Here is a 22,051-nt window from a genome sequence, read left to right on the forward strand (position 1 = left end):
CTACATTGGTGACTGATAAACAAGTAGTCAATAACGCTCGGCGACATCAACTGGGCGGGAGTTGGTGTGGGGGGGGTATCGACGTTCTGCATTGCGCTTTCCCTCGGATTCGGGATTAATAATAATATTGGATATTGATACTGGACACGTACACGTGCAAGCAGTATTACAGCATTTAATTGTTAAATGCAAACAAAGGTGTCTAATTAAGGGAATCCACTTCTACTTCTTAGCAGTGAACAATATTCTAGCTGTGTACTAGAGGAGTAATACTCCTCAGTCCATAATTATGTGCAATAATCAGTTTCGGTGAAAATGTTGACCGCATACTAAGGGAGAACAATTTTCACGATCTGCACACGGTCCTGAAAAAAACTGGACTGCTTAATCAAGAGAGGTAAAGTCGTCGACGATGTTGAACAAAAAACTGAATTGGTGTATCAGATCAAGTGTGCCCAATGTGATATATCATATGTTGGACAAACGGCATCTACAGACTAGAATTAAGGAACATCAAGGAAATATTACATACTCGAGCAGCAACCACTCGGTGATTACTAACCATCGCCTTACAAAAGATCATAATTTCAATTGGCTTGAGCCTTCAGTACTATGTCAATATTCATCGAAGTATCTCGTAGATCAAACCTCGGATGAATTAATAAACAGGAAGAGGTTGATATGGAAATATCGACGTTCCTTCCCATTGGGTTGGTGATTAATAATATAATCTTGAATATCAATGCTGAGCGCAAGGTAGCACTTGATTATTGAACGCGAACGAAGGTGTCCAATTAAAAGGATAAAATTAAGAGAAGATCCACCGTTTCTTCTTGACAAACGATATTCCAGTTGCCAGTGTTTGCTGTTATCTAAATAAAATTATATAGATGATTATCTAGATGAAATTTTAGCGTTATCTTATCTTTATATAGATAATGAAAATAAGTATTATCTATATCTGCATCTTAGATGAAAGAAAGTGTTATTTTTACTAAATTATCTAAGATAACGTACAGATAATTTGGTTTAGGGCCACATAAGGTTAGCCACAAAAATACTTAACAGTTACACTATTTAAATATGGATGGCGTTGTAGACCATGCATTTATGTATGTGTCATATAACTTAACCTGAATATATTCAGGTTATGAACTATAGAATATAGAATATAGAATATATTCTACATATATCCTATAGAATATAGAATATACACTATAGAATATAGAATATATTCTATATCCCCCTTTATAATTTAAATTTTTCTATAATTTTTTTATAACTTTTTCTACTGTGTTTACATGAAGTCTTAAAAATATTATCTGCAAATTATCTAGATAAATCATCATATGATTTTATCTTTTATCTAGATATATTAAAAACAAAATCATCTTTATCTTATCTAAGATAAATTTATATATTTTTATCTTATCTTTGTCTAGCTAATTTTAAAATCATCTATGCACAACACTGCCAGTTGCATATTAGTTACTTTGTACATCAACACCCCGTGTCGCTCTTTCAGGCGAATTAATGAACGTTCGTAATTTCATTGCAGACACCGAGAGATGACAGGACGACATCGAGCCCCGGTGGCACGGCTGGCAATCACACCTCGGCGCTCTCGCCCTCGCCGGTCGGCGACGCGCCCTTGGGTAGGGCGCTGATGGAAGCGGCCCTGCAGCAGCATGCCGCGACCGGTGTCCAGCCGCCTCTGGTCGTCACGCCACCCGGGTACTGGGTCGACGGTACCGATCATCGGCACACCCTCGATTCCGCCGGCAGGGCACTGTTGCCGGCGCAGCCAGCCTGGCAGCCCAGGATAGACCAGGACGACACAGCCAAGTGCTATCGCCGCTTCTTCGTCGGCAGGGTGAGTGTCGTTGCGGTGGTTGAGTGTTCAGTTTGTCCCCCCAGAACCCTCCCAATTGCGCCGGAGGTAGACTACCGCGGAGGTTTTAGCCGGTAAGAGCCCATAAGGGGTGTCCTATGAAGGGCTTTCTCCTGCATTATCAAAAAAGGTGTATCTCATTGCCGTCGACGGCCTGTACCTAACGTCGGGATATCGCGTCATCTTTTCACGAAGACGAGAGACAGCCGGGGCAACCGAGAAACGGAGAGTGATTCAGAAAGACGTGATATAACGCGCGCGAAAGAATTTGAAACGCTAGCGCGGGACTCTGTCCCACTTGCATCTCTGTGATCTTGAGCTAAATATAGATACACGAAGAATATACGGCGGTCTAGATAATTTACGCGTGACAGAAGCGCGATAAAATCGTGGATGTTTGTCAACATCTGCAGACGTCTATAGGCGTGTTAGTCGAACGCGGTGCGTCTGCTCCGAGGTCTAATAGTCTCGGAAATATCAACCGCGTACATATATTCCCACAGCCATTTCTACATTTCGTATCTCCCCCTCCCCCTCCCCCCCCCCCACCGTCCCTTCTCGAACGATTCCCCCCTAACTTATCCGATTCGTCATCGGGATCAGGGCGTCACGCGGACATTATTCCGCCCCTGCAACCATATTCGAGCGCAAGAACCGTGATGAACCGCGATCGCTCAACCGACGTACGTACGTACATACGTACGTAGGTGTAAGCGAGGGTAGGAGGAGGACGCGTGCACGGAGGAGACGGAGATAACGAGAGGGAGAAAAGGAAGAGTCGCGGCGTGGGAGGGAAAGGAGGTGGTACGTAGGAAAAGGAAAAGAGCACTTTGGACGTGGGAGTGGGAACGTTCTCATAGCTCGCACGAAAGTCCGATATGCCTGGAACTAAGAGGGAATCCCTCCTCTCCTCCTCTCCCCCTTCTCCCCTGATATTCATCCATCGCCGGTCGTTTTCGCGATCCCTACCCGCGATTTTCTTCCGCCTCCGCGCTTCTGCCGCCCTTTTTTTTCACCCTCTCGTCCACCTCTCTCAGTTATCTCCCTCGCTCCGTCCCTTTCGTCGTATCACGACACGGCCAGAATTTTTCCTCGAAAATGACGAGAGACGCGATTCGCTCACGAAAGGCTCTCTGTAGTATAGTAATAAGGGATGTATCTTCTGGAAGGTAGGCACTAAGACGCGCCAGTTATTAATTTTTTGACGGGGAAAATTAACGGGCGAGGAATGGATCAGGGATTCGAACCTAGAACCTAGAACCTTCTGCTAACTGCTCTTTCTACTGAGCTATCCAGGTCCATGCTCGATACTTCTCTCACTTGTATATTTCAGCGGTTTGGCAGCGCCAAGTTTTTTTTAATAAACAATAATGTCGTGAATCAGTCGTGACCGATAGGTATTCAATAATTAAATTAGAAAAGGCCATCTTTAAATAAAATGTTTATTTGTATTAAAGTTGTTTGCATTATATTTTTATTGAATGAGTATTAATTTGTCTCATTAATATTACTGTCTTCTTTATTTCTTTCGGTAAAATCTTATGCTCGATTGTTTGGATATAACATGTTAAAGTAATAAAGTATCTTGTTTGTATAAAGATCCATTTTAGTTGGCGCAATTTAATGATATCATTACTTTTGTAGAGAAGATAAAAATGTTTTTTTTAAAATAAAATATTCAAATAATTAAATTATATAATTCTTGAGATTAGATGGCGCTTATACTTGGCACCTTTTGTTTATCTTTTTTTAAAAAAAAGGTTATTTTTAAAGGTAATTTTATTTTACTGATCAACTAAAGAGTACGCGCGAAAAACGGATACGTCGACGATGGGGATCCGCGATTACGGAATTGCTAAAACTGCGTAGGAAATGGGCAAAGGATGTACCAGGATGTGTGATAGGTGCAACGAATTCTCCCATCGAGCAAAAATTGTCATTATTACTGTTAATTGGGTTCGCTATTATCACAACGTTCTTTACGTTATTATTACATACAATTAGTTTTGCTGCAAGTATTTTGGAATGTTACATATCTGCTTGGAAGGTCGACTAATTAGCGATTAGTTGAGTGCGAAAGAAAAAGAGCGCATTATTTTCCGCTTCCGGCACCGCAGGCAGTTTTTCTAGATAAGACTCGACGGATGAGTTCCCGTTCCGCCTATTGTTACCTGACGGCGTTACCTTTTGCGCGGATCGCGCTTGTTTTTTCTGACTTCGCAACGCGAACGCTTGAAATCCTTAATTTTGTGAAGTAACGTTTTACGATAATCCGCGCGGAACACACCGTGTAAATCTGAAATTAAACTCATGAAAATGCTACGAGTAACGCGAGCGCGATGTTATAAACGTTAAAAGCGCGTCTCCCCATGTTGACGCACGATAATTGAAATTCAGCAAGCGTACGCCGTTTTAATTTCCGAATTTTCCTGCTCCACAATCTTGGTAAAATATTCCGTAGAAAAGCGGCTAAGTCTCGCGCAAAATTCTCTTTACTCTGCTAATCCCATAAGAAATTCTTTTTAATAAAGTCTTTAACTTGTTTCCAACAACTTTACGGCGTCCCTTTCGAAGCTTGTTGGTCCTGTGAACAGTTTAATTTTCACCGTGGGTAGTTTGTTAACCCTTGCTCGCAAAAATTTTTTTAATGGGATGAAAACCTAACAATATAAAACGTTTTTAGGTAAAAAACTATTTTTGCTAATTGTGAAAGATAATGAGTGCGTTCCGGCAAGACACTGCTACTATAGCGCCACGGTAGCGCTACACGAGTGCATTTCGGCAAAACTTTGCGCTACAACCGTAGCGGTCGCCATTCTTCATAATTACTCAAGGATTGCTGGGAACAATATGTCATTCATGAGCCAAACTTTAATTTTTTCCATTCTATTCCTTTCAATTAATTGATAAACGCGACTCTTACCATTAAAATACAATCTTGAGGTTATGCACGCTAATGTAAGTATGGCGCCGCTACAATTTCCCTATCTAAAAAAGGTGTTGCGAGTTCATTGTTGTCGCTTTTCCGCGATGCCGATTGGCTCTCTCGAAACTCGATCGAGTTTCGATCTTGTTGCGAGTCGTTCACTTCGACTTGCGGTTTCGACAGTTTGTATTTAAGAGGGTTATTTTGACAGTTTATGTAATATAATGTGGAAGAACAATGGTCCCTATCTAAAAAAGGTGTTGCGAGTTCATTGTTGTCGCTTTTCCGCGATGCCGATTGGCTCTCTCGAAACTCGATCGAGTTTCGATCTTGTTGCGAGTCGTTCTCTTCGACTCGCGGTTTTGACAGTTTGTATTTAAGAGGGTTATTTTGACAGTTTATGTCTCGATCTCGTTACGAGTCGTTCACTTCGACTTGTGGTTTCGACAGTTTGTATTTAAGAGGGTTATTTTGACAGTTTATGTAATATAATGTGGAAGAACAATGGCGCGCGCGAAGCGCGCGCTTGTGTTGTTCTAGTGTAGCAAAAAAGCCGTAGCGCTACGGTAGCAGTGTCTTGCCGGAACGCACTCGATGACAATTTCCTGTGAACAAAAGTTGGTGTAGGAGTTAAATTAATTTGTGATAAAAACGACGTTTTAAAACAGGGTTACTTCGGTTTTTGTAATTCAATGATATTTTTTGCTATTCTTTATTTCTTAAATTTTGTAAAAGTTAAGAAAACTCTCAAGCATGGTCTTAAGCTTTTACTGTTTCCACTTTTGTTGGTTTTGGATCAAACATGAGAATGGCAAAAAAATGGCTATTCTTTTTAACTCTATCATAAACATCTGCTCGATTGTTGATTGTTGTAACTTCAATAGAGGGATATTTATGATAAGACATTCTGGGATGGGTCGCCACTTCCTTCCGAGAGGTGTCGATCGAGTAAAACCCAGCGATTTTTTTCACTTGGATCTTCAGCTCGTCAAGACACGGAATTGTTTAACTGTTTCCTACATTTCTCTCGTACTTCCTAGGGAAAACAGAATAATTCCGAACGGAATTCATTCCGAGAAGTTAAGTTCCATAATACGTGCCCGGAACAGCGCGCGCAACTCTCTGCCACGATCGGGGCACGTAAGAAATTCGGCGGAGAAAACATGATGTGAGTGCAACAGTCGCTTTGTTACGACACATTAGCGCAAACCGGATCCGATCTGAGGATTCGATCCGTCAAAATTGAATCCCTTGCGATCTCGACGATCGCGAGGTCCGGTTTTCTCGCGTCCTCGCGTCGTCGAAAGAAACAGCGCGGCGTGAACACGCACCTTCGCCGGCGCTGCGATACACCGGTATCGCGTGTTATGCCGTCGTTAATGCCGTTTGTTACGCGCATCAAGAAAAGAGAAGCGGCTGGGTCGCTCACGTGGAAGTGAGAGAGAGAGAGAGAGACAGGCGATCACTTGCGGAAGATAAGAACGGCGCGCGAGTAATTCGAACCGTAACAGCGCGAACGGTTGTACACCTCGGAGCTGATCATAACGGCTAACGATATCAATCGAGAGATTGGAGAACAAAGGAGCGCGGAGAACGGAGTAAAAGCCCGTTGCTCACAATGGGAGGGCGCGCCGTCTTAGAGTTGGCACAATGGCAGGTTGGACGATATTTTCTTGCCATTTGAGGCACGGATCTAGCCCGATAAGCAACGAGAGCCGTGGGTACCTATAGGCGTTTCGATAAGAATTAATGCGCGCGCGAACATATAAACCGCGACACAATAAAATTCCCAAATCGGAGTAAAAGCAATCTAAAGGGAGTTACATAAGGCGCTACCGCTTTTACAATTTACATCGAGCTGTCTCTTGGTGTCCGCTGTGTAATTTTTATGAATTTCAACGCGCGATCTAGTCTGCAGATCTCAATTTCAATTTGCGATTAATTTAACGGCCAGTTTAATTATAATTCGCAAATAAATCCCGTCGAAATCCGCCGCTGGACAGTTAAACGTACGCCCGATATTATTACGTTTAACAATTTAATAGTCACGCCGTCGCGTTATTAATGTTGCAGCAATAATGACAGTGGTGGTAATAAACGCACGTACAATAACTCGACGGCATGAACTCCTGTGAACCCCGGGCACGTTGCCCTTTCTAACTCCCTCCACCATTTCCATCCGAAGGTTAGTAAAACACCGGCGCGGGTAGGAAGGGAGTAGTGTGTGCACGCGTGTGCATTTCACCGTGCACACGCCATTCTGCGCGCGACCCGACCTTTTCATGCGTCTCTTCCTAAGCCTCTCTCGGCATTTTTGCTCGCGTGCAGCGCAACGGCGGTGCACCATTTTTATTCCACCGCATCGCGCCGTTGCCCGGCCGGCTATCGCGCGGCTTCGCTAAAACGGTAGGAAGCGTTCGTCGCTCGCAGCCGTGCCCTCGCGGCTGTCCGTGATCGAGAAACCCCGAAGAAACCCCCGAGGATCTCCTCGGCGTTTCCCTCCCTCGCGTCGAGCAAGCCACCACGCGGTCACGCGCGGAATCGTGCGGTCGCGCGTTTCCCAGATGAATAATTAAATATGAGGAAACGTGGATAAATTCAAACGGGGCCGGCGTTCGTACGTGAAACGAGATAGCAGAATAGGTCGGCGTTTACTTGGACGCTTTTTATCTTGACGTCTCTCAATTTTTCCTCGCGCAACATTGCCGCAATTTTCCATGAGCTGAATTGCCCCAACGATTGCAAAAATATAAACAATATATATATATATTTGTAGTTAATATTTTTTAATTTCTAAAAAGGCTTTCGAGATTTTGTTGAAAAATTTGCCAATTTGAAGTATCGTGTAATGAGTGAAATGATGCTTGAGTATCGTCTGTATCATTCGGTAATTAGGATATGATTTGTTTTTCAATTCAGTAACTGGTACCACGCGCGTGGCGTTACTTGACATTTTATTAAACTTATAATTGCTATTCGTCGATTATTGTACTTCCTATTATTTTTCACCGCTGACAAACAAAAGTTTGGTACTAATATTTTGTTAGCAATTGCACTAATTATTTATCAATGAAAAAAGTAAAATTAATTAATACTTTTATTAATTTAATCACCGGGACATCTGTCTACAGCCAGCGGCACACGATGCTATTTCGCCTACTGGATCACTTGCGAGAGCCCATCAGGATTTAGCCTTAAGTCAGCTGATATAAAACTCTGCATCCTTATTGGCTCTTGCAAGAACTCTGGCAAATAGTATCGTGTGCCGCTGGTTTTAGTTTTATCATTTCACGCGCCACATTCTCGCTTTACAACGTTTAAACGCTTTGATCGACGCCACCTCGTTCCACGACTTGTGTGCGGCTTGCTGCAGCGATCGCGAGAACGTGGATGCGTCAGAAAAGAGAAACTAAAGTATATAAATTTGTCCTTTTCCGCCTAGCCGCGAGCGTAAATTCGAAACGAGGCTGCAACGAAAAGCTGCTAAACGAACGAGCCTGCTAATAAACTCGCCGGAGACTGTTTGCGCAATACGTTGTCCTCGACACGGTGTGTCTCTTGCGCGGCGAGACACCGTGTGTACAACATACTTGCGCGGGACGAAACGCGCTAACTGCAGTTTGCAAAAGCGGTACGGACGCGCGTTGCTGCGTAACACGGTGCGCGCTCAGGGTCGCGATCGCTCGCGATCGCATGCTTACATTGTACTCGCGGCAATTTCGTAACGCCCAATCGAATCCGGAACGCGCTGTCTGCCGTAATTGTTCTAACGACGCATCGCTATGTCAATTGTGTCCGGCTATTGTGCGTTTTTGCGAACATCGTTTAACTCCGATCCGAGTTGAATTTATTCTTTGCTTCTTTCTAACTGTTCCCTTAAAACAGGGGACAAAAGATGATTCAGACCAACCAAAGGTAAACGACATTGGTGAAAACCAGGGTCAGCGCAATCCGTGGACTGGCGCGTTTTTCGTATCGTATACAGGGTGTTATGTAATACCCGCCTCACTTCTTATTTGCGAATAGAGCGGACTAAACTAAGTCGAAAAGCCCTCTACGAGTTCACGAGTTATTAATTAGTAAAAATACCGGTGTAAAGAAAACACACAATTGTTTAAAAAAAATCGCTACGATTTTGTAACAAGTAATAAAAAAAATTTTTTTTTAACAATTGTGTTTTCTTTACACCGGTTGATTTGTCTCATTATTCTGTTAAAAAAAGTATTAAGGTAAGATGATAAAAAAATGAATATTTTACAAGATATTTTGTAATTTATGTCAAAATATTGGAACTTTCAAACCTTAATAACTCAAAAAGTTTGTAATAAAAAAATACTTTATTATAGCGTTTTGGAAAGTTCTCGAGGTAAGCTATAAGAATATGCAATAAAAAAATAGGGGGTCCCGTTTAAAATTTTCAACCCCTCTTTCACCCCCGCGTCCCTGGGGAGGGGGGATGATCGGTATCCATGTCAAAAGATAGTTTTTTGGAAAAATCAAAATACGTGTTTTACCGTTTTTTGATATTTTCAGCTGTACAAAAATTATTTAGGGGTTTCCACACTTTTGACAAACCTTGTATAATTGATCACCAGACCCAGATGGCCTAAAATGGGCGTAGTTCTTTTCATGATAAACATTCTTTAAATCGCTGCAAAGAATTTCTTGCGAAAGAGTCATACTTTACGACATCCGTCAGCCTTTTAAAGTTGTCGCTATTTCCCGGAGAAACGCCCTGTATATTTCTCTTTTCGTGCCGACACTCGAGGATGCATTTTCAGAGTCCCGATGATCTCGATAAGCTGCCGACTTTTCGACAGTTCCTCACGGGCAAAAGATCGAGTTCTCTTTTGACCAGTCTACCCAGCCGTATCTACCTGAGTCACCTCCGCGCGTCTTTCCCACGATTTTCCCAGCTTTTCGACGAATTCTTGAGGGGCGACGATAGTTTCCGCGGAGGAACCGGAAACCGTGGCTAATTGCCGCACGTAGTTGCCCCGCACGACCGTGAAACGCGTCGTCTTATCGCGTCTCGACCTTTTTTTTTTCCCGTAGGAACACGTGAATCTCGTGGGAAGGGACGGTGAGAACGGCCCGGTCCTGGTCTCGGTGAAGGCCGAGACGGTCGCTGGGCAGGAGCACTGGAGGGTGTTGCTGCGACTCCGGGCGGGATCGACGCACGACCTGGTCCCCGCTGCGAATCTCACCTCGAGCCCGACGCCGACGAAAATGGTCAAGGTAAGGACGAGCATTCAGCTCGCGACAACAATTCTTTCCGGCCGGCAATCTAAACGTCACGCGATGTAACTGCGGATTGTAACGCCAAGGAGAGCGCGCACTTCTTGGAGAACGCGCGAGAGATTCTGAAGAATCTCGTTACAACGTTATTTGCTATGATGATTCAGAAAGGGACCTGCGCGGTCCTTGTGGAAATTGGACTTCGCAATGAATTCCTTTAATTTAGGAATTTGCCAGCCATTGGTCGCCATGCAATTTTCTACATTGTTTAATCAATTACTGGCGTTAAATAAGTCTTTATGTCTCCTATAGTCTCTCGGACACGATCCCGTTTACCAAATACGTCACAATTTTGAGACATTTGCAATCCACGTTGCAGAAACCGTATTTCAGTGTATTATAACTCCGATGTAACCTGTGTCAATTGTTATTAATTAGGTAGGAGGCATGATGTAAGAAGAAAGGTGTGTGCTACCGCGCACGACCAATCACAGACACTTCCAAAACGACGCCATATTGGGAAATATCAACCAATAGCATCAATGCCGTCATCTTCTTCATTATCTTCATCTTCCTCCTGAGATAATGGGCTTGTTTTCTGTTCCTGCACTGGTGAACTAGTGCAGTAAGCTAGAATGAGAAAAAATATACTTGTCTTACTCCAATTTATTGCACTAGTTCACCAGTGCAGGAACAGAAAACAAGCCCAATATAGCATAATTATCTACATCTCGCGCATTGATGCTATTGGTTGATACTTCCCAATATGGCGTCGCTTTGGAAGGCGCAGAAACAAACCAAAATTGGTTCACGGTGAGAGCACACCTTATCTTCTTACATCATGGTAGGAGGTAGGATGTAAAATTATCGTTACAAATATTTATTTGTTTACGTGTTTCGTAAAGTGTTTCGGCGCGTCGTGAGGTCAATCATGTGGGAGGTTCTTTCAGGTCGGACGCCGCGCTTCATTTTTTTTAAACCGCGACGCCGCGTAAGCCCGCAACTTGGTTTTCTTCGGGCCACTGGTGCGATTTATCATGCGCTGTTTGCGTATCGGATATGCCGCTTATACCGGGTGGCGCGCACGACACGGGCATACTCGATTACCTGTGTGTTTGAAGAGATAATAAGAAACGCCTGGGACAACAGTCGCGTTGTGTGTACGGAGAACTGATATTATATTAATACGAGCAAAATTGCAACGCGCGCTCACAGCCGCGGTTCTTCGAAGTTGTTTTAAAATCAAACAATTGCCCGCGTGCAATCGGATTTCTCGCTACGAGGAGCGAACGAACGACGACGGGGGATTCCCTTTATTAGCGCAACACGGCATCGTCGGGCCATTTGAATTATTAATTATAAAATGAGTTACGCAACACGATAGTATACTTTTTTTTACGCACTTCCACAAGAAAAAGTATCGGAAATAATTTTTAGCAGAGAATTCTCGAATTTATACGTAAATCTTCATCGAGCTAGATTAAAATCAAAGAATAAGGATTAATGGAAAGTTCCGCAGAGAGAATCGAGCAAAGTAAAATTGTTGTTATTCCTGTTATTTGCAAACGTATTGAAATCGACGCGAACGTATAATGATAACTTATAAAATGACTTCGTCATCCGTATCTTCCTCTTTTTACGCGTCCATGTTTCACGCCGTTTCTTATACCGGCTACAAAACATTTGTAGCCCGTGTAAAACTGCAGAAATATTGATGGGGGAAACTCGAGCACTTTCGGAAAAATGCATAAAACATTTCATAGAGCGAACTGTTAAAAAATCCGTTACCTTCGGGCGATGGAAATGCTATATCCGGCCTTGGGTCCTATATTCTACCGGTGTACTCCTATGCGCGCAAAAACGCATAAACGCGCTGAATAATTTAACGTGCCGCCGCATGTGTGCATGCTTTATCTCTCTTTCCTTCTCGGCTGTTACGTGCGCGATCGTCGTGGCAGGAGGAAGCGAGAGAGAGAGAGAGAGGGAGAAAGAAGGGGACAGAGAGAGAGAGAAAGATAAGGAGAGACCGTGCCCAGTGTGATAAAACAGGAAAGACCTTGCCTCGCGTTTTCGTAATCGTATGTCGATCACTCGTTCGCTCATGTTCTCATCGAGGAATGTTTCTCTTGCAGGCGATCAACGAAACTTTAAGCGTGAGTCCCCTGATGCCGGTCATGTGCCCCGGCGCCGGTACCTTGGTAGCCCGATACGACGAGCACGCCCTGGTCTCCAGGTTCAAGTTTGGCGTTCTCCACCAGCGAGCCAGTCAGCTCACCGAGGAGCAGCTATTCGGCAATCGGCAGATCACACCAGCCTTCCAGGAGTTCCTCGATCTGCTTGGTCAGAAGATCGACCTCAAGGATCACAAGGGGTAGGGTTTCTTTAACCCTTTTTTTCCCCACACAGTGCCGCCCCAATGTCTCTTTCGCAGGTTTTCGCGGTTCTTACGCATTTCAAACCTTTGCGTTCCCGCACGCAAATTGTTAATTTTTCGAAATAATCCTAGAGAGAGTTGAAAACTGCACCAACAGATTCAAACCTTGCAAGATATTTAATCCCATCGCTATATTCCTAAGGCATATAACAATAAATTACAAAGACACAATTTTATATTCATATAAAATTGTAAAAGAAATGAGAAACCGGTGAGAAAATTGTTGAAAATTGCCTATTCTTAATTTTTTTACCTCTCCTCTCTCGTTTCTTTTCGATGCTACTTTCCAATTTGCTGGACTAATTGCAGTTATCGCGGTGGATTGGATACTCGACACGGCCAGACCGGCGACTCGGCGGTGTATGAGGTGTTCCGGGGCCGGGAGGTATTGTTCCACGTTGCCTCGTTGCTACCGTACAGCCCGGGCGATTCGCAGCAGCTGCAGCGCAAACGGCACATCGGCAACGACATCGTTGCCATCATATTTCAGGAGGAACCGACGCCCTTCAGCCCGGACATGATCGCCAGCCACTTCTTGCACGCCTTCATCGTCGTGCAAGTCATCGACCCCTGCACTCCTAATACGAGGTGTATATTCTTAGATTCTTGGTTGCTTTCCGTTTATACGCTGCTTGCTCCACAAGGCCGAAACTTGGCGAACGGTCCATTATCGAAATGCTTATCTAAATGTCTCTCACGTCGATCGTGAAAACTGTTGCTTTTGTGTTGGAATAATCGGTGTCGGTTAACAGCGGCGTTGTATTTTAAGGTACAAAGTTAGTGTGACGGCGCGCGATGACGTTCCCTGGTTCGGACCGACTCTACCGACGCCGGCAGTCTTTCTCAGAGGCGTCGAATTTAAAGAGTTCCTGCTCACGAAACTCGTGAACGCCGAGAACGCCGCTTACAAAGCCGAGAAATTCTCCAAGCTGGAGGTGAGTCCCTTTGTCCATCCGCTTCCGTCGAGAGTGAGAGAACTCGGAAAAGTATTCTCGCGTAATTAATCCGATGGCTCGCTATCGTGATAATTTCTGAAAAGGACTACGCGAGAAGACTGTGGCAACGGCTAAATTAACCGCACGATTTTCAGTTGCGGACTAGATCGGCCTTGTTAGAATCTCTGACGGAAGAACTGCAGACCAAAACGGTAGAATTTCTTGGTGGTCCGCTCGGCCTGGGAAATTCCGGCTTGACCATTTGCCCGGTGAGCCCAACGACGAACGACGTGTCCACTTCAGGAAGTAGTGGCAGTGGCTCGCGGTTTATCGATACGGTGCGCAAAGCGTTGAGCTCCCGCGTGAGGAACGCGTCAACGGAAAGCGTACCGCAGCAGCTAGCCAAGAAGGGTCAACAGACGGAGTCCAGTCCTCCGAGCAATCGACAGTCGACTGTCACAAAGGTAAGTAAATGAAAAGAAATGAGTATTTGTTACTTGTATAATAAAGTCCTCTCAATAATTATTACATTGTGACTACGTGAAAGAAGTGGGCAGCACAATCGCGTGATAAAAATGTACAGAATACAAAGTAGAGTGCAAATTTAATTGCAAGATTAAAATATAAATGTGAGGAAATAAATTGGTAACTTCAACTGTGTCAAGGTGAGCGGCAGCAAGCGTTCAGTGGAACCGTCCAGTCCCCTCGGCTCGCCGGATCTGACCCTGAGGAGAGACTCGGAGCGCGGTAGTCTCGGCAGCCAGGACAGCAGCCTATCCAACACCGACAATCAAGATAGCAGTCTGACGACGTTGCAGCAGGACGAATATGATCGCAGGGAATCGCAGGGTACGAGTGCCGTCTGCCTCGACAGCGATGCCACTGTCGTCGACAAGGTCCCGGCGCCGACGTCGGCAACGGTACAGCGACTGACGCACGAAAATCTGCGCACACAGGAGAAAACAACGACAGAAGTGACGCAGAGAGTGATCTCGGAGAGTGACGACAGCTCGCTTAACAGCGAGCTCGAGCTCGATCAGGCCGTGTATCCCGACAGCGACACGGGTCTCGAATCGATGAGCTCCGCGGAGACTCACGATGCCACGAGGTGTACGAGTAAAGACGGGGTTGTGGAAAACGAAAACCTCAGGATGGAGGTCACTAGGCTCAAGTGCGACAAGCTGGATCTGTTGCGACAGAATGTGGTGAGTGAAAGATAAATCAAATTGTAACTTTTTTCCCTCAAGTTCCAAAGACGAAGAAATGATATCGAACTTTAATCGCAGACATGCCAACGTGAACTGAAACGTCGTCGAGAGAAGGAGCTGCAGTTGGAGTCTGATTTGGCGGCGGCGTCCAAGGAAATTCTGCGACTACGTGCAATGCTAAAGGAATGCTCCACGAGCATTCCGCTGGATAACAATAACCAGCAGACGTCCACCGTGTGAAGTTTGCGAGCGCGACGTGTAGTCTTAGGCGCGATTATGAGTTGCTCTCGCGAGATATTAGATAGTACGACCTTTGCGGTCGAATACAATTGCATGTGCTGTAGAAAGGAAATTATCTCGAAAAACGTGCATAGTAAATTTCCTTCGTCTTTACTAGAAATTTGTCTCGCAACTCACACGGCTTCCGCACACACGCTGATTCTTTCCCGTTACATCACTTTCGCTCATAGTTTGATATCGAGTTTACCGAGAGATACGCGAAATATGATGATGAGGATGAACTAAAGAACAGAGACGTAAAATGAAGTGTTGCGACGGCTTTTAAACGCTTGACGAGTACTCATACTTAAACACTATGTACCTTCCGTTCACCAGGAATCATTCATTACTTCCAAAGGTCTATCATTAGTGCTCCGTAAGAGCACATAGAGTTTGCAAGATGCTTTACCGTGATTAATCATCCAAGCCGAGTTTTCTTTTTCTAGGTAGAGAATACAAGTTCTATAAGTCATATACGAGATAATAGAATTAACACGAATCTGTGAAACTGTGTATAGTGGCCGAAGTATCGCTAAGATACTTGCAGTATAGATTCAAGATTGTTAGACTTCTTGTTTGACTTATAAAACACGTGTAATATTTATCTATTAATTTATTAGTAGACTTAAGCTGACCATTTGTAGTCAATATACATACGTGGATACAAAAAGAAGCAGTAGGGGTATCTGTAATATTAGCTATTTTAAGAGGCGGATTCAGCATTTGACATTAAGGAGAAACAAAAATTGTCACGATGCGCCGCAACAAAAACGTCGTGTCTATCTATTGAAGCTTATACATAGCTCCCGTTTATTCTTCCGTAGCGCGGATTATCCGGTTATTTGGGCACAATTGGGCAAAGAACTTCTTCCATGTTAGATGCGATCTTACATAGTCGGGAGACATTTTGTTACGCGCGATTGTAGACAAAAATATGTACCGCTAGCTACAGTATTTGTCACACGATAGACTTTACCCGACACTCTTACCTGTTTATTAGTTCCCTAGTATTAGATACCAGAGAATAGTGTTTAGATACTTCTACGAGGTTTAATTGTCTCCGAAACACCATCCTCGCGTGCTAGTTTTTAGCGAAAGACCGATCTTTATTTTGTTTTTAATAAATCGCGCACAGCACCAAATTATTTAAGTAAACATCACGTGTCTCCACAAAGTATCGTTACTCCCCTTTCGCACGTGCTAACGAGAGATGCGTTCACCGTTCACCGTTCACCGTTTAAAGTTAAGTATTTTGTATTCGTTCTTGATTGGCAGATGTCGATCTTTTTGTTATCTCTTATGGCTAGTATTAATACCATTCTTACCATTATTATTATCAGCCTTACGATTATTATTAATACTTTTATTAACAGTACGTTATACTTTGTATGATCTTTGTAAATAATCGTTAATATAGGGCGAACACTCGAAGGCGCTAAGCGAACTGGCACAAAGAGGAGGAACAGTGACGTTCACTCACACATAATACCAAAGTTTAATGTAGTAAAATTCATAACTTTTCTTTTCTTTTTTTTTACTTTCCTCAGTCCCCTTGTTTTCCCGTTTTCCATTATTTTTACAGGTCGAAAAGAGATTGCGAGTTCCGTTGTGTCAGAGATTTTCGTCGAAAGAGGAAATAGAAGCTACTCATTTTCGCAGCTATTTTGATGAAACATCACATTTATCACTGCCTATGCGATGTCGCCTCGACATTTCTCTTTCGAGAACACGTAAAGTCTGTTCTACTGCTTATATAACGTGATTGATTGTACCAACAACACTTTATATACTAGTGAAAAATACCACGACCGGTATACTGCTACTGTAGTATTGATAACTTAAATCTTGATCTTTCTCTTGCAAGGGCAAAATTATTTCTACCGAAAAGAAGAAAAATCACATGAAAAAGGCGAATTTTTTCTTAAATTTGATAAAAATCATGTAGTTGAATACGCTAAAGTCGCAGTATTTCGGACTTGTGTTACACTAAAACTAGTATCTTTCGATCTCTTATAATACTGGAGGATTGGATGGGAATTATACTTTCCAAATCTATTGACTTATACTTTTGCATTATCTATAAATTGATTGGAGCGATGGCTAGCACACGTCGGCACTATTTAAGCAAGCTTTTGTACGTGTCATTGTACAAAGTTTTAAAGGCTTGTGGGGACGATTTTTTTTAGTAACGAGAGATATTCCAGAAAGAGGAAAGATATGTATATATCTTTATTATTTTGAACACATTAAAAATTATTTCGCGAGGAAGAAAGATATACGAATTATTCTAAACGCGTCAAAATTATTTCGGGAAGAGGAAAGATATACGAATTATTCTAAATACGTTAAAATGATTCTAGAAGGAGGAGAAATATACGAGTTGTTCTAGATACATTTATAAATTGAAAACAATGTACAAAATTGAGATTTCTGAAGTAATGACGGACTGTTTTCGTTGACCGTTAATGTTGTGTCTGATAGAGATCTGCGATAGTGAGAAAGTTAAATATTTATATCCGTGATTCAATTGGACCCGAGGGAGATAATTGATCCGAAATGAGCGAGCGATAAAACAAATGAATTGGAAAAACCGACGTGTTTAATAAAGCCAACGGCGCACAATATTTTTCCCACTGAATTTCTTGCAAGAGTCCATGAGGATGCAGAGCTTTAGATCAGGCGACTTAAAGTTGAATCCTAATTGGCTTTCGCAAGCAATCCAGTAGGAAAAATAGTATCGTGCGTCATTGGCTTAAATCCGAACACCGGCACACACATTACTATATATTGGCTGCTTTCCTTTTAGAGAACACAGTCGACATTTTTTACACAAATCGACATATGTCGCTTCCCACTTAGAATTTAATTCAAACTCAATCGACACTTTTCGACTCTGCTCGGGAGGAGGAGTCGGAGTGGGTTTTCGACCGAAGGACGCATCGGCTCACGGTATTTCGATAGAATCTTTTTGTCGACAGAACCTTTTTTTAAAATCTTGTTATTTAAATCTTTGCCATTTCACAGTGGCAAACTGTGCTCGAGTATGTTACCTTGTGTCGATTTGCATCTCCTGAAAGGAAAGCAGCCATTGTCAGAGAAGTGATTACACTGTTTATTAAGAAGTGACTTTTTTTCGAGCACAAAACGAGGGTAATCCTTCTGAAAACTGTAAGAAGCGATCACCATCGGTCTCATGCATTTTTGTTTTCGTTGAACAGTGTTATCGTTACGGAATATTTAAATATTTTCGGAAACGTCTTGTATACTACCTATACATATATCTATAAGAGATATCTATAGAAAATTTATATTACGATTTAATACTCGCGAAGAAGTTAATTGAATCTCCTTTTAATTTTTACCAATGTACATAACGACGAGAATTGCGTTCGATCACGGAGATCGTCGTTCGATCGAAGACTAAGTTTTACCACTGTCTAGTGTGATTTCTATGCTGGCCTTGCGAAAAGTCAAAGAAAGATTATCTATATTATAGAGAGATATTCATTATTATATATATTACCAAGGACAAGAAAACGGACTGAGAAGTAGGAAAGGGGAAAGGATAGAAAATATTACAACAGATATATATCTATATAAATATATTTTGTATCTAATATTAATCACCCATTTCTACAACTAACTCGAATACTTCACTCTTAAAAAACTTTGTATGTATACAGGGTGTCTCAAATTTCCTGTGTGATAATCCTGATAAAAATTATTTTCTAAAACTACTGTGAAACGATGAAAAGTTAACTGAAAGTTATTGAAGAAAATATTAATTTTTTTTAATTGTGAAATGTCTTAAAAAATGTGTAATTTTAGGAACATATTTTTTTTTAATTCATCATCTCTATATGGTATGTTAAAGTCTGAACGAGAACAGGTTCTTCGCGAACGGTTCCAAAAAACATCTCTTCTGGGTCTTAATTGAAGATAAAAACTAGAAATCTCTTGAATAAAACTAGTCTTTACCGTCTTTAGTCGATGATTTTAATATAAATTAAAAAAATTAAAAACATGCCTCGGTAGTCGAATTGGTGGAGACGCCCGCCTAAGTGAGTGAGAGGTTCAAACCCTGGCTGAGGTAATATTTTTCGCAATAAATTTTCTGTATTACAAAAATTGCCAGATACGGTCAGTAGAAATCACTGATGTTTTTAAAATAACTTCAAAAGTATACTGTTAACGATTGTCGCGGGAGATTTGAGATATTCTACTTACAAACAATATTTCCTACGACGATGTGGAACACATTAGGCGTTCGATCTTTTCAATTTCACTATTAGGTGAAAAATAATTGCGAGTATTTGTAAAGGATGTTTACTGAGCTGTCTCAGGACTCTCAGGCCTGGTCTACAATGAGTTAAATCAGTTATTAGTCGGAATTATATGTCGGTCCTTTCTCTTTTTGGACTAACATATAGTTCTGACTAATAACTGATTTAACTCATTGTAGACCAGACCTTAGAGTAAACACATTATCGATAAACACAATGCGTTCATGCTTTCGAGAACGTAAGTAACGGTCTAAAAGAAAATACAATCCGTGTTTGTCGTATCACAAGTCACAACCCGTGAAACAAATGAACGTGTATGTAGACATAGGTGTACGTGGAAAATTCTTAGCGAAATTCTTCGACACAGATTAGTTATTGTCGCCTACACCGAGTTGGGATTCTGGCTTCGCGAGCGATTCGAAGCAGCATACCGTACCGGGAAATCGAATTGTTTGTATCGATATCACAGAATCGCTACTGTTGCCGAACATCTGGCGCAAAATGCTGGAATGATATGACTCAGAGTCCGCAAGCTATTATTGCATAATATATCCAAAGGTAATATTTGGCAATGAATAATTCTTTAAAGCACGATTAGAGCATAACACTATAAGGGAACCATGCACCAAATAGATGTTACTACAAAACCCAGCGAGAAGAGACTCAATCGATGTCGAATCGACAACGTTTCGATATCGATCGACAAATCATTTCTCACTGGGAATATGTGACAATTAGGAAAGTTCCAGTGCAACTCTACTCTCGGAAATATCTCGAATCCGATCGCAATGAAGCTCCTTATACGCAGAAAATTGTAAGCGTACGATGTGTATAATGTATTCGGTCACCTACGACGTCAATATCTAAGCGATCTTGGAAAATGCAAAAAGCTCTGATTATTGGACTAGTCTGTGTATATAAGCATATGTATTATATATACAAAGAAAGAAGAAAATAAAGAAGACATGCAAAGCAACAGATAACCGATTATCGGTTTTTTGAAAGTGACATAAAAAATTATAATAGGCTTTAATTTTATAAAAACATTTTAAATTTTCAGGAACTGAATAAATATATAGAATTAAAAATATCAGGATTGGGAAAGTTACTTTATGAAAGTAACTCGTTGTCTTTACTAAAAGACTAATGAGTCGTTGCTATTTTCGTTACTTTTATCTTGACATTAGTACAATTAAATACAAGTTTCTGCGGTAAACATAAGCAGAAGATATAAGTAAAATTATATCCTCTAGTAAAAGAATAAGGATAATTTTCTTACCAAATTTTACCAAAATGATTTATTAAATTTATAGTTGAATCTGCCTCATCTTTTATATGAAAAAAAAAAGTAGGTTTATTTTATCTTTAACAATCTGCAATTAATATTGTAGCATTACTTACTTTCATATCATCTATACTACTATTCGTAAATAAGCGCTTATTTCCAAGAGACTCTAACAAACTTTCTAACTGATAAGCTCTTTTGCAAACGTCTGCATTTTTGGACAAGAATCTTCCTCTTCTGTCTAATATGTACAGTTGAGCGGACAAATGTATTCCACGCCTCATCAGATGTGAAGTTGCTTCTTGTAAAAGCTGCGACCTCGTTATTTGGGAGGTCCAAGCAAATTCTTTTACGTAGTATATTTTTATCATAGACACCTAATTGTCTATAATTACAAGATTTTATGGATAAAATTGAGAGGGCAGAGGTAGCTAGAAATACATACACATTACTAATTTACCTTTTTCTAATAGTAGTAGTACTCGGGCCGTTTTGGTCGTTAAATTTACTTGGGAAAGTACAGGGCTAAACGAAATATACTTCAATTAATTGCATTGAATTGACGTATGATAAATTATTTTTACATCTATATGTACCTTTTCATCGATACAGCTGTAACTCGTGTGGTTTTTTGTAGCTATGCTTCCATCATCTGGATTGGAATTACTAATATCCACATCACTTTTGATAGAAGTTTGCGAGCTATTATTACCAATAATTGCATTTGTATCGCAGGAATGCTGTTCATGAAACACTATGTCTAAATGGGTCTTGCCTTTGTAATGTTCACTTATCTGCTCGTTCATTTCTCTGCGTACTGGATTGCTTCTAAAAGAAATACAAGAAAAATATGAAATATATAAATGGACCACATGGATTCCGAGCAGATAGGTTGATATTTACCTATTCTGCTTGCAAGGTATTGCACTTGGCAGCAGACGTTTTCGTTCTCTAGTGTAACGATTGAAGTCATCTTGAGAAAAATGATCACTACAAATACGAGCAGAATACTTGACAACTTTACCAATTGCGTCAAACCATTTTTGCTTCAGGTCTGGATTTTTAGGAAAGCTGAAAAATAACATGTATTCTTGAGTACTTTGAAGAAAATATTTTTGAATCGTTTAAACGCACATCTTGTTAACAATTTATATGCATTTAATGCTTTATGGCCAGAAAAATTTACCTGTGAAATGTGCGACTTTCGTTGTGATTGTATTCTTTTCCGCAGACACAACACGTATTAACCATTTTATTTGTGGTAATTGTTCAATATAGCTTCAGCACCTGAAAAATTCACAAAATTAGTCTCATTCGACGCGTCTTTGAACGAGAAACAACTTTTCCTCGGGCAAATTCGACGCTGTGTCTCGCGAAGCGAGATATTATTTGTTAAAGTTGATAACTTTTAGGGTTAGGAAATTTGTTATACCGATGAAATGTAGCGACCAAGAGGACTAGAGACCAAGGAGACTCAACCAAGGTGTGTCAACAATTGTGACAATTCGAACGCCATTTGTGTCGCGCCGTGTGCACGGAAGTGTCTAGGAATATTGCAATTGGAAAGCACCC

General features: G+C 41.6%; 2 protein-coding genes across 10 annotated transcripts in view; one reads left to right on the plus strand and one right to left on the minus strand.

The window, feature by feature from the left end:
* LOC105565248 (rap1 GTPase-activating protein 1-like) overlaps positions 1–20,170 on the plus strand; it is a 150,714-nt gene extending 130,544 nt beyond the window's left edge. For 7 of the 8 annotated variants that reach the window (XM_012018280.1, XM_012018284.1, XM_012018283.1 and 4 more), the window contains 8 exons: positions 1,559–1,873; positions 9,873–10,055; positions 12,188–12,426; positions 12,799–13,077; positions 13,259–13,424; positions 13,580–13,888; positions 14,090–14,629; positions 14,711–16,433. In XM_012018280.1, the coding sequence (XP_011873670.1) occupies positions 1,559–1,873; positions 9,873–10,055; positions 12,188–12,426; positions 12,799–13,077; positions 13,259–13,424; positions 13,580–13,888; positions 14,090–14,629; positions 14,711–14,872 (2,193 nt within the window). In that variant the 3' untranslated portion in view covers positions 14,873–16,433. Of the gene's footprint in view, positions 1–1,558; positions 1,874–9,872; positions 10,056–12,187; positions 12,427–12,798; positions 13,078–13,258; positions 13,425–13,579; positions 13,889–14,089; positions 14,630–14,710; positions 17,861–17,935 lie in introns of those variants that run through there. The other variant, XR_001009182.1, reaches the window with a different exon arrangement.
* A 182-nt stretch (positions 20,171–20,352) lies between these two features.
* Positions 20,353–22,030, minus strand: LOC105565247. Of its 2 annotated transcripts, XM_012018279.1 has the most exons (7): positions 21,912–22,030; positions 21,666–21,766; positions 21,383–21,550; positions 21,076–21,307; positions 20,940–21,004; positions 20,596–20,864; positions 20,353–20,522 (listed from the first exon to the last, which is right to left on the minus strand). In XM_012018279.1, the coding sequence occupies exons 2-6, from the start codon at positions 21,728–21,730 to the stop codon at positions 20,633–20,635; spliced, it is 762 nt and encodes a 253-aa protein (XP_011873669.1). In that variant the 5' UTR covers positions 21,731–21,766; positions 21,912–22,030; the 3' UTR covers positions 20,353–20,522; positions 20,596–20,632. The 2 variants fall into 2 exon arrangements, with proteins under 2 accessions (XP_011873669.1, XP_011873668.1); XM_012018278.1 differs by having other exon boundaries at positions 20,353–20,864.
* Positions 22,031–22,051: the final 21 nt, after the last annotated feature.

This window comes from Vollenhovia emeryi, unplaced genomic scaffold (assembly GCF_000949405.1).
Source record: "Vollenhovia emeryi isolate VEMERY1.0 unplaced genomic scaffold, V.emery_V1.0 DF939154.1, whole genome shotgun sequence".
Lineage (NCBI taxonomy): Eukaryota > Metazoa > Arthropoda > Insecta > Hymenoptera > Formicidae > Vollenhovia > Vollenhovia emeryi.